This window comes from Colletotrichum abscissum, assembly GCF_030869225.1.
Source record: "Colletotrichum abscissum strain IMI 504890 chromosome Unknown Scaffold_6.1, whole genome shotgun sequence".
NCBI lineage: Eukaryota > Fungi > Ascomycota > Sordariomycetes > Glomerellales > Glomerellaceae > Colletotrichum > Colletotrichum abscissum.
Genome location: NW_026850503.1, coordinates 178304 through 189222, shown reverse-complemented (window position 1 = coordinate 189222; position 10919 = coordinate 178304). Strand labels below are relative to the sequence as shown.

Sequence of the window (10919 nt, the reverse complement as noted above, 5' to 3'; positions counted from 1 at the left end):
ATACTATTTTATTAAAACTATATTCTTGTACTTGTGACTTAGAAAGAATTAACTTTCTTCGATAACAAAGTACTCAGAGGGCCATTAGCGTTTAGTATTGAGCGAGTGTCTGTTCTGGCATTCTGCAAGCGGAGTGGGTTTGTGCGACTTAGACGAGCTTGGTGGTGTGTAGGTTCGGTATGGTCGTCATTACGGACGTATCATGTATGGGTTTCTGCTTGGCGAGGGGATGTGAAGAGTGACGAGACGGTCGGCTAGAAGGTGCACATGGGTAGCCGCATCGTGGTCGGGTCTTGGCGACAAGAGGCGAGATTGCAAGAGGAGCATAGTTTTCGTGATGAGGTGACATGGGCGAGCGCTAGACAACGAGCTTCTGCGGTGTCTGATGGAAGGGGAATAGGATCAAGTAATGTGGTGCAAGCCGTGGCTTAGGAGGAGGAGAAAGGAGGGCGGAAGACGGGCGGCATTGGCTGATGGAGCACGTTGCCGTTGCATTGCAAGAAGACGACCAGGGATTTCAGGACGCCATTTCCCAGGTTCGGAACCTCGGGTACCCTCTCTCGTGCTTTTCAGCAGGGGGGAGAGGGATGGAACTTGCATGGAAGCCGTCAATGGTTCAGTTGTTAGGTTCCTTCCGAAAGAAAAAACAGAGAGACATGTCCGTAGCGAGGGCCAGAACCACTTAATTCCCGCTGCAGTTGCTGGTTGAGACTCCACCTGACGGTAAGCCTCAAGGTATTGAACAAGTCCATTGGTCAATGGTTGGTCAGGTCTTTCCACGTTGTTGACGGGATGGAAAGACCGGGTTGTAATGGTGCTGTGCCGCACCTTCCCAACACTGTCAACTTGTCAAGCCCAATTGGAAAGTGCGCAGGACAGCCCGTCACCGGTGTCGTGGAAGCCGCCCGTGGGAAGGTGCCCACCGCCTGTGTGGTAACGAGGCGGGGGATACCTGACTATGGTACTTCGGTAAGGTAGATGGAAGGGAAGGGACAGCCCGTTGTGGTGCACCCACACTGCAGGAAGTGAGTGACTGGCAACTGCACTCGTCTGCACCTTCCATGCTTTCCCCTCCTTGCCTTCCTCCCCGACTCGACAAAGCTCAGGTGTCACTGGTCAGTCTGCCATGCTGCCACCTGCCACGAGACGAGACGCCAGACGGGACCCGGGAGGATTGCCTTTCCTCCCTTTCCTAACCAGGAAACATCCCACACATCCCAGGCCGGCCGCCGCCTGCCATCGATCAACCGGAAACTTGACATCTGACCACGGCAACTATGCGAGAAAATGTGACCAGTCTCTTTCCCGTTCCTTCCTCTCACGTCTGTTCCGAACCCACGCCGGTCAATTGACGAACAGGTTCCCAAATCAACGGCACTGCAGAATTCCCCGTTCAACGGCGGGCGGGATTCGTCAACGAATTGATACGACGCTGCCACCGGTCAAACTACCTCACCTTACCTCTCGTCACAGTCCTTACTGCGTAGGGTCCTTAACGGCGACCACCGCTTTTGTCTGCCCTGTCCCATTTGGTTTCAATTTACCCGTTCGACTCCCGGCCGGGCCCCTGTCCGTCTCGCTGATCCCACTTCTCAGTCATCAGTCCTCACACGGCTTCGGTCTCGGTCGACATTCAACTCTGAACGGAGAGCTCATCATGACATTTGTCGACGATGCCAATTCAGAACTGCTTCGCCACGGGGGCTTACGAGCTTAACAGCCATGCAGCTTAGCTTGGGGGAAGCTTGGGACCCTGAGCGATCGTCGATGGCTCCGCGCCGGCGCATGGCCTTCGTCCGAACAGACTCTTCTAGCCGCCAGCCACTCCCAAGCTTAAAAAGCCCGGCGAGTCGAGGACAAGGAGAGACTTGGACGCAAAAGGCACGCAACGCAGACGGCAATCCCAGCCCATGGCGTCGGATCCCAAAGCATGGACCGCCGCTAGCTAATGAGGTGTCGTCGCAATACTGAGCGATTCAGCGCCCATCCCAGTTCCTGTTCCGTCCAAGGCCCACGCTCGGTGAACCAAGAGTTCCATCCTCGCTGCTTCGTTCCATTTGTGTCTGGCTCTCTACCTTAGTCTCTACCTCCCGTCAGTAACGTACCTCTTTGCCTCTGCCTCTGCTCATCTACCAAGTAGTACTCTGGGTCCCCTAGGTACCTTACCTTACCTTCCCAGTACCCATCGCCCAATGCCGTCCGTCGTATTAAACTGGGATGTATCCCTCCTTGCCGTCCCCTTGGGTCCCTCTGGTGTTTTGATGAGAGTTTTCGATTGTTTCCCCCCAAACTTCTCGGCGCTCACAAACTCATCGCCGCAAACTCACTGCAAACTTGTTTACCAGACAAACCGATTAGACCTCGATTTCCCGTGTCCGTACTTCACAGCCATTGGCGAACTTGGTATAAAGCCATCACCGTTTCTTTTGCATGCCAGCTGGCCCTGATTTGTGTCAGTCGAGACCGAGTCCGTGTCCTCGGGTCCCTCTGTGTCACAATCGTTCCGAGCGTCGCCGCAACCCTGTCTGTCACCTCTATCCGCGAATTTGTCGCCCAACCTATTTCAGAGGATCGCGGGAATCGACTCCCGTGTAGTTCTGAGGCATTTGGAAGGTGTGTACAAGTGCCTTTCTTACCATCTTCTTCCCTCATATCGAATGCATCTCCAAAGTAGCCTCCCGAATAGTCCTTGCCCCCATATCTTGTTGCCCCGCAGCTTCATCGTCTGGCGCGTCCCTTCACCATGTACCTGCCTTAGCCCAATCTAGCTCAATCTCAAGCTCGAGCACAGAGGGCTAATGAAGGCGGAGTCTGCGATCAACGATGCTAGTGCTCCTGTATCTCAAGCGGGTGAACCGCCCCCTTTCCTGGCGCAAGCAATTCCCTTCACCCATGCTAACTAGAAAAGCACAAAGTCCTCGCGACACCCGCAGACCATCAACATCTTCGTTCTGACTGCCACCGCAAAGATGAACAAATTCAAGTTTAGCAACTGGCTGGGTACCAGCCCGTCACCCACCGCCGCAGAGGTTGAGCAGAAGAAGCAAAACCGACGATCATTCACCCCATTCATTACTCGTTCTGCCGCCAAACCCAGAGACGATGTCCCCAATGGAGCGCCGATTGCAAAGCCCGCGCCTGTCGCCTCGGAGAAGCCTACGTACTCGCCGTCGAGGTTAACGGAGCTTGCTGAGAAGATTGCATCCGAAACAGAGAAGCTGGAGAGGTACATGCAAGAGAACAATCTTCCAATGCCTTCCTTGGATCCAAATGGCCCCGGCGACTTTCCCAAGCTTCCCGAGGACATCCAAAAGAGTCGTATGGAGATCATCTTTGCGACGAGAGAGCTCGAAGCATTGGCTCACGGCCCGAGAGAGGACGTTCGGTGGAAGACGTGGAGTGTGAGTAGAGAGGTCTGGAAAATGGTAAAGGTCGTAAGCTGATTAGTTGGACAGTTTCAAGACAGTCTGAGCCTACAGCTTGTCAACCACTTCGGCATCGGTAAGCCCAAGACTGCAGAGCTGGGAGGTTTCTCTACCGTACCCGAGACTAACATTTCCTAGCCAAGCTCGTACCCATCGACGGCACTATCACACTGGCAGAGCTCCAAACCAAGACGACACTGGATCCCGTTAACCTTGCCCGTGTCCTGCGTCATGTCATGACAAACCGTATCTTCCGCGAGCCGTCCCATGGAGTGATTGCGCATACCGCGGCATCACGCCTCCTGGCCGAAGACCAAGCTCTTCAGGATTGGGTGGGCTACAACCTCGAGGACAACTTCCCAGCGTCTGCGCACGTTTTGCAGGCTCTCAAGGCCTACCCAGAAGCCACGTCCCTCACACGAACCGGCTTCAACTTTGCATTCGACACCGTAGACAAGGAGCCAATGTTTGTCACCTTTGGCAAGGACCCTCCTCGCGCCAAGCGATTCGGCGGTGCCATGCTTAGCTTGACGGGCGGAGAGGGCTACGAGGTCAGGCATCTCGTCGACTCGTACGATTTCGAAGAGATTGACGCCAGGGGAGGAACCATGGTCGACATTGGCGGTAGCCATGGGTTCGTGTCGATCGACCTGGCCAAGAAGTGGAAGAACATGAAGTTTGTGGTTCAGGACCTCCCCAAGACTGTGGATTCGGCGCCAAGCCCGTTGTGTGACGACGCTCAGGTTGCAGAGCGCGTTCAGCTCATGGCGCACGACTTTTTCAAGGAGCAGACCGTCAAAGATGCCGATGGTGAGTTCTTTGTCTCTATCTTTTCCCAGGATTGCGTTGTGGGGAACGCCCCAAGTCTGACTGAGCCGCACAAACAGTCTACTTTTTCCGCTGGATCATGCACAATTACTCGACGCCCTACGCCATTTCCATCCTCAAGAACCTCGTTCCGGCACTGAAACCGGGCGCCAGGGTAGTCATCAAGGACCACTGCCTCCGCGAGGCTGGACAGGAGACGCCCTGGGACGAGCGCATCATCCGCAGCATGGACATGGTGATGCTGGCGGTGCTCAACGCACAGGAGCGCAACGAGGACGAGTATCGCGAGCTCTTTAGGGCCGCGGACGAGCGGTTCGTGTTCAAGGGCGTCATGAGGCCCCCGGGCTGCAGGATGAGCATCATTGAAGCGGTGTGGGCTCCCGAGGCGGAGAGCGAGGGCGATGGCGAAGGTGGCAGGATTGAGGCAGATGCCCAGACGGACGCGGGGTCCGCTGATTCTGCTGTTGTTGTGGAGGTGAAGTGATTGCGATTGCGATGCGATTGCGATGCGATGCAGTGTATTCCTACCTTACCTTTGCCCGGATGCGCGGGCCTCCCCTCCTGTGTGCGATACCCAGTTCGTTTGTTAGATTTGTTTGTTTAGATTTCTCTTTCTGTCACAAAGATCCCCGATATGATCGATCTCGGGGATCTAATTTTAATGCCTGCACAAACAAACAAAAAAGCAATATGCGAGATCTTTGTCTACAAAGTAGTGTTTGTGTTGTATTCTATTATGTTTGTCGAGGGATCGGGAGATCAAACCCCACATCGTGGGGCAGCTTCCACTCCTTCGGAGAGCAGAGTCCCCACCAGAATAAGGTACATGAGCTGTTTGTTGCTCCGCCTTTATCATCAGTCAGCGTTGGCCTGCTGGCGAAATGGCATCGCGTCACATTTCGGCTTCTGTCTTAGTCATACTGTGAAGATTGTAGGTTCGATCCCTACGTAGGTCGCAAGAATTTCATTTTTGCATTTTCCGTGGTTCATCATGAGGTCGTTATTTAGTTGAGGATAGCGATTTGAACATGTTTATTTCGATTTTGGGGTACTCCAATACATGGTCTGGGTAACATCCGATCCTTTGAACTTAAATTTGGGATGCAATGAAACTCAAGCCCACCAAGTACCCTAGACCACCACCACCTTACTTATTCATGCCTTCCAATACTTCTCCAACATCTCCCTCGCAGTCAAAGGCTTAATCTCTGGAAACAGCTCATTCAACGACCCCTTCCCGCCCTCAACCTTTCCCAACCCAGTCGCCATCCAAAGCTCAAAGATCGACAGGAACCACTGCAACCTCTCCTTGGGGAACTGCGCATACGACGCCTTGTGGCCGGGCAACTCTGAAATCTCAGACCTCTTCAACTTCTCCACGTCATCGTAGACCACACTGAACTTTTCACCCTTGATTTCCTCCGCAAGTCTGACGAATTCGTTAAATGTGAGTTCGTCGCCCACGATGCGGAGTTCGTGGTCCGCCGGCCAGGTGGGCAGGTCCAGCGCCGCGACGACGTAGCGCGCCACGTCAAAGGTGTATGTGAATGTCACGGGGGTGTTGCCGTCGCCTGGGATCGCGGCGGCGGCGTGGGCGATGTCGAGAACGATTGTGCTGTGCGGGTGGTGGGATTTGAGAGCGGGGGGAGCAAAGTACTCTAAGAATGTGCCGTTGTGGACGGCGGCGTATTCGAGGTTTGTGTTGGAGAGGGCGCGGAGGGAGGTGAAGTAGTGTTCTAGGGGCGGGAGGAGGGCGACGCCGCTGTGATGGTTTGTTAGTTCACCGTTACGAAAGCACGATGTTTGGTGAATAAGCTCACTCTTCTGGATACCGCATCGCGAACGAGCTGGGGATGAACCGCTTCGTCGCGGACGACAGGTCGGCCGCCTTGATGAGGTTCAGCTGCGACGTCGCGAGGGACGTGGCGGTGATGCCGAACGCGCTGATGACGGTGTGGATGTCGTGTTCTTCGAGGAACGTCTTGAGAGCGTCGACGTTGGAGTAGTCTACCTCGAACGTCGGTGCCAGGGGAGTCTCCTCTGGGTTGGGGGCCTTGCGGGAGAGGATGAAGGCTTGATGTTTTGTCTGCGTGGATAGGACTTCAATGAGCGTGCGGCCTACAGCGCCGGTGCCGCCTGCGATTGCGACGTTGACCATTGTTGCGAGGTTGGTAGTGTCAAGATGGATGAATGGGATTAAGGCGCTGTTGTGAGGTCTTTGGGGGAGTTGGTGATTTAGGACTTATATCTCGAGAGAGTGCCTCGATCTTCTTTGCGGTGACATTATCATGGCATGATCTCGAATATGTAAATCAGTGATCTGCTCACGGTGTTAACGGACGTAAAGCACGTTTGACGTAGTTTGCTGACATTTCCCAGAATTCTGTCGGTTATAAGACGTGTTGAGCACCCCGTTGACGATTTGACTCCATTTTCTCGGCGGCCGCGGACAGCTTGAATACGTTTGTTTTCGCGGGCGGCGTTGAGGGGCGTTTCTTTTGGTCCGGTTGGCTCTTTGCTGTGAGCCCGAGCCCGGGTCCGATCTGACGGAATTGTGGGCATGTTGTTTCGCCGAAAACCTGCCTATTCTGGGTGCGAGCGGGCGGGATGTGGGCGGATCAGGAGAGCCGCTTTTGAACTACCTGCAATATTTGGAGATGGACGATGTGTGTGACTGAGAAAATGACAATGACGGAATTTTGGAGTGTTGTAGAATATTGGGAGGCTTCGAGGATGGGGGATGGACAATGCTTCAGGTGATTGAGACTAACTCTGCCATCTAAACAGCTTTTAGAAGGAGGGAGTAGAAAAAGAGAAGAGGCTCCATCTTCCCTTTGCTCCTTGCCACAAGTGTCGAGGGCAATGCGTCTGAGGAGTTATGAAGGAGCTATAGGCGTGGTCTCAGCCTCCTCACCCGCAGCGATCCCTCACTTTTGATTTGAGCCCCCCAAGGCGAGAATTTCCCTGCTTCTTTGTTCCCGATTAGTACAGTACGTAAGGTAGATGAAGAGCTTGCTGCAGGAGGACAGGACCATTGGCGCGGAGGAGCTTCCCACTCCCCCGTCTGCTTTCTTCCTTCTACACGATAGCTTCATTTGGAGTGTCATCAAGTCCCTACAGCGCGAACCGTCAGACGACGACATCCGATGCCTGGAATTCACTGTGACAAGCTGCTCCCAGATCTCTTTGTTGCGAGGAGATGTGGGCCAGAGTGGAGGCTCCGAAGCCAGAAGAGGCACCAGCAATGGGCAGCAGATCGTGAAACATCACGGAGCTTGGTCACGGTCACAAGCACATGGTTCCTCATGGTGAAACGCAATGGTTCTTTTCTCTGATATAAAGGCAGGCCCCCAGAACCAGAACCTGACCCTCACCGGCCAGGCTCCGGCTCCGAGAGCCCGCAAACACGCAAACACCCCCCTTTCCCCTCCCCTCCCCTCCCCCTTCCTTCCCCTCCTCCCCCTAGTATCCATCGCGCAGACACCTCCCCGACGATACCTAGCTAGCTGTAACAGCTGCTAGGCATCGCCGGTGGTGTCTGCAGGGAATAGGCCGAGGCCCAGGACAAGAAGGCCATGGTGGTGGTGGCGGCGGTGGTGTGACGAAGCCTCTTAAGCACCGAGGCGCTCCTTGACGGCGGTGGCGGCGATCTCCCAGAAGATTCTCTCCATCCGACCGCCGTCGGTCAAGTCCTCCGGATCGAGGATCTCGTCGAGATCGAAGGGCTCGAGGAGGTAGGGACCGTAGTCCTTGTCCGAGTCGCGATGGAAGATGATCCGAACCGAGAGGATCGCCTTATCGTCCTCCTCGTTGTTTCCATCCGGCTCCGTAGCGACGACCATCTCATCCGACTGAGTCTCGTACACCTTCTGCACCTCGAGACGGAAGGTCTCTTCAACCATCTCCTCGGCGTTCTCACGGTCGTAGTCGATGAAGACGCGACTGGTGCCGACGTTGTAGTTGACAACGTAGTTGTTGCTGTCGCTCTTCCACTCATTCTCAAGGCCACGGAAGATCACGGTGATCTGGTCGATGTTGGGGTACTTGAGCTGGCTCACGTCGATGCTGGCGACGGGCTTCTTGTTGAGGAAGTTGTGGTAGAGAAGCGGGTAGTCGTGTCCGTCGGTCCAACCGCGGAAATCTTCCATCACGATGCGCACCATCTTGAGCTGTGAGTTGATTTCGTGTCCAAGGTTGGGATTGATGAAGCTGGGATAGAAGGCGGGGCCGGGAATGTCGGTCTTATAGCCAAGAGAAACCTCATCGGTACGAGGGTTGATATAGATACAATCAACACCGGGAGCAAGGAAAGCCGCCTCGGCAAACTCGTAGTCCTGCATATCGACAGGGTCAATGAGATCAGGATGGTAGACAATGGGATCGTTGGGATGCTTGTCAATGCGAGTGTAGGCCTTGAGAAAGGCGTGGAAGGCCTCTTTGTTGACGAAGGCAAAGGCAGGGTAGCCAGGGCGGCGCGCATGGGCGTCCGCGTTCGGACCGATACCGACAAGCTGGCCAGAAGACTCGGCGACCATCTCCTAGATGACCGAACGGACTGCAAGCGGGAGGCGGTGGAGGCTGGTAGCGCTGGGAGTGGTGTCGGACGAGTTGTCGGCAGCCAAGGGGGAAGACGTGATCTCAATGATGGCGTCGGAAGCGTTGTCAGCGATGGCAACGTTGGAAGAGCTGTCAACCGAAGGGGAAGACATAATCTCGATGACTGCATCAGGAGAGTCGCCGGCGATGGCAATGTCGGAGGAGTTGTCAACAGAGGGAGAAGACACGACCGAGATGACACCGTCTGCTAAGTTGTTGGCGGTGGCCAAGTTGGGCGAATTGCCAGTCGACGGAGAGGAAGCGATCTCGATGACGACATCAGAAAGGTTGTCGGGGATGGCCATGTTGGAAGTGTTGCCAATTGAAGGAGATGACATGTTCGAGATGACAGTATCCTCAAGGCTGTCGATGGTGGCGATGTTGGTTGAGATCTCAACCGCAGGGGAAGACATGGTCTCCATGACCACGTCAGATTGCTCATTGGTAGCGACCGCGTCAGACGAGTTGCCAACCATGGGAGAGGACATGGCATCAATGGCAATGTCGGAGTGGTTGTCGACGGTGACGTTGTTGGACGAAGTACCATCTGCAGGGGAAGACGCGGTCTCCATGACAGCGTCGGTAGGCTTGTCAGCGGCGACAGCGTTAGACGAGTTGTTGGTCGAGGGAGAGGTCATGACGGCGTCAGTGGGCTTGTAGGCAGACTTGTCGGCAGACTTGTCGGCAGCAACGTTAGACGAATTGCCAAGCGAGGGTGAAGACATGGTCTCAACGACGATGTCAGGAGGATTGTCGGTAGGGGGATTGTTGGACGCAAGGGAAGTTTGCTGAGCCATCGTCGATTGTTTGGTAGACTGTGATGATAGAAGCTCTTGGTGTCCCTGAGGTGTGGGAAGGAAGAGATTTTTGGAAAGAAGGGAGCTCAGTGGAGGAGTAGATTTCAGAAGATATCCCGAGGGATGTCACATGATCAATGTGCTTGCTTAGTCGTGATGGCCTCCCGTCTGGTGTTGAAAAAGGTGCTTTGAAGCGGGAACTATCATCATCGTGAGGTTGGGCGGGCAGCTTTGTTGTGAGGTGCTCTCGCCCTTGATGTGGCGGTTGCTTGCTGATGAGGTCGTCGGGTGGGATGGCTCCTCGTCCGGCGTTCAGACGATCACTTAAGACGGATTCATACCTTCTGACGAGAAGGGGTTCGGACGAGTGAGATCCGGTGCTGCCCTTGGCTATGGCTAAATAGAGTCATCCTCGATCAATCTCATCCTTGGCTTGAGAATAGCTTCGTCTGAGAGCAGCTTCGGTCCAGGCCCATACCCGAAATGAACTTATCAGCACTGGATCACGCATTCATCCTCGCAAGATTTCTTCCAAAAGGCATGCCAGGTTGTTGTGAACTCGACAAAGAACCTCAAAAGACAGACTTGGGAGGGGGAACCATGTCAATGAGGTAAAGCACTGACAAAGGAACGCAAACAATCCAAGGAAATTTCAAAGTCTTTGGAACCTTTTAGTATTTCTTACCCTTTGTAAACATATCCCTTCTCTGCCAGTTCTCTTACAGTCTCATATATTAGTAGTCGATCCAAGCGGAATTGAGAGTCATCGGTTGAGTAACACAGGTGGTGGTGGGGTGAGCAATGGATAGAATATAATATGAGAGAGCTTGATAGAAGGCGTGTTACTACATCTCAATGAGCAAACATGAAGGATTTCTCTTCGGCCTCAAATCGAATGGAGGATCTGACACCACGTTGGAAGACATATGCCAACCGGAAGAGAAGCAAAATTTGCAAGCTCGTGTCGGCTTACGATCTGACCATGCTGACGACAGTTGGGAAACCATTTTAGGGTCTTCTTCGACTGAGATAGGAACATACTTCCACAAGCTAGCTCAAGAGACGGCGTGATAGGTGAGTGACGAAGCAGAGCGAGAGTAGGAGCATAGAGGCATCTGCCCTCCTTTCCGGAGAGAGCCTCGATCTCAGCTCTGAAGCCTTGAATTACTGGATAAATTGATTTAAGAACGAGATTCTCCCAGTTTAGCCATCAGATATAAAGTCAAGACCATTCGTGCCGAAATCTCATAACGAGTGGGAGGAGGAGGCGATC

The 10919-nt window shown here is 54.0% G+C and overlaps 3 protein-coding genes across 3 annotated transcripts; 1 reads left to right on the top strand and 2 right to left on the bottom strand.

Annotated features, from left to right (window-relative positions):
• Positions 1-2823: 2823 nt before the first annotated feature.
• Positions 2824-4737, top strand: CABS01_03106 (O-methyltransferase; the record flags this gene model as incomplete). The annotated part of the gene is made up of 5 exons (XM_060536483.1): positions 2824-2850; positions 2916-3401; positions 3456-3501; positions 3564-4235; positions 4313-4737. 5 exons carry the CDS (start codon positions 2824-2826, stop codon positions 4735-4737), a joined length of 1656 nt encoding a protein of 551 aa, XP_060392402.1.
• Positions 4738-5408: 671 nt separating this feature from the next.
• On the bottom strand, positions 5409-6411 carry CABS01_03105 (uncharacterized protein; the record flags this gene model as incomplete). Its single annotated transcript, XM_060536482.1, has 2 exons — positions 5409-6015; positions 6074-6411. 2 exons carry the CDS (start codon positions 6409-6411, stop codon positions 5409-5411), a joined length of 945 nt encoding a protein of 314 aa, XP_060392401.1.
• A 1453-nt stretch (positions 6412-7864) lies between these two features.
• Positions 7865-9646, bottom strand: CABS01_03104 (uncharacterized protein; the record flags this gene model as incomplete). Its single annotated transcript, XM_060536481.1, has 2 exons — positions 7865-8764; positions 8810-9646. 2 exons carry the CDS (start codon positions 9644-9646, stop codon positions 7865-7867), a joined length of 1737 nt encoding a protein of 578 aa, XP_060392400.1.
• Positions 9647-10919: the final 1273 nt, after the last annotated feature.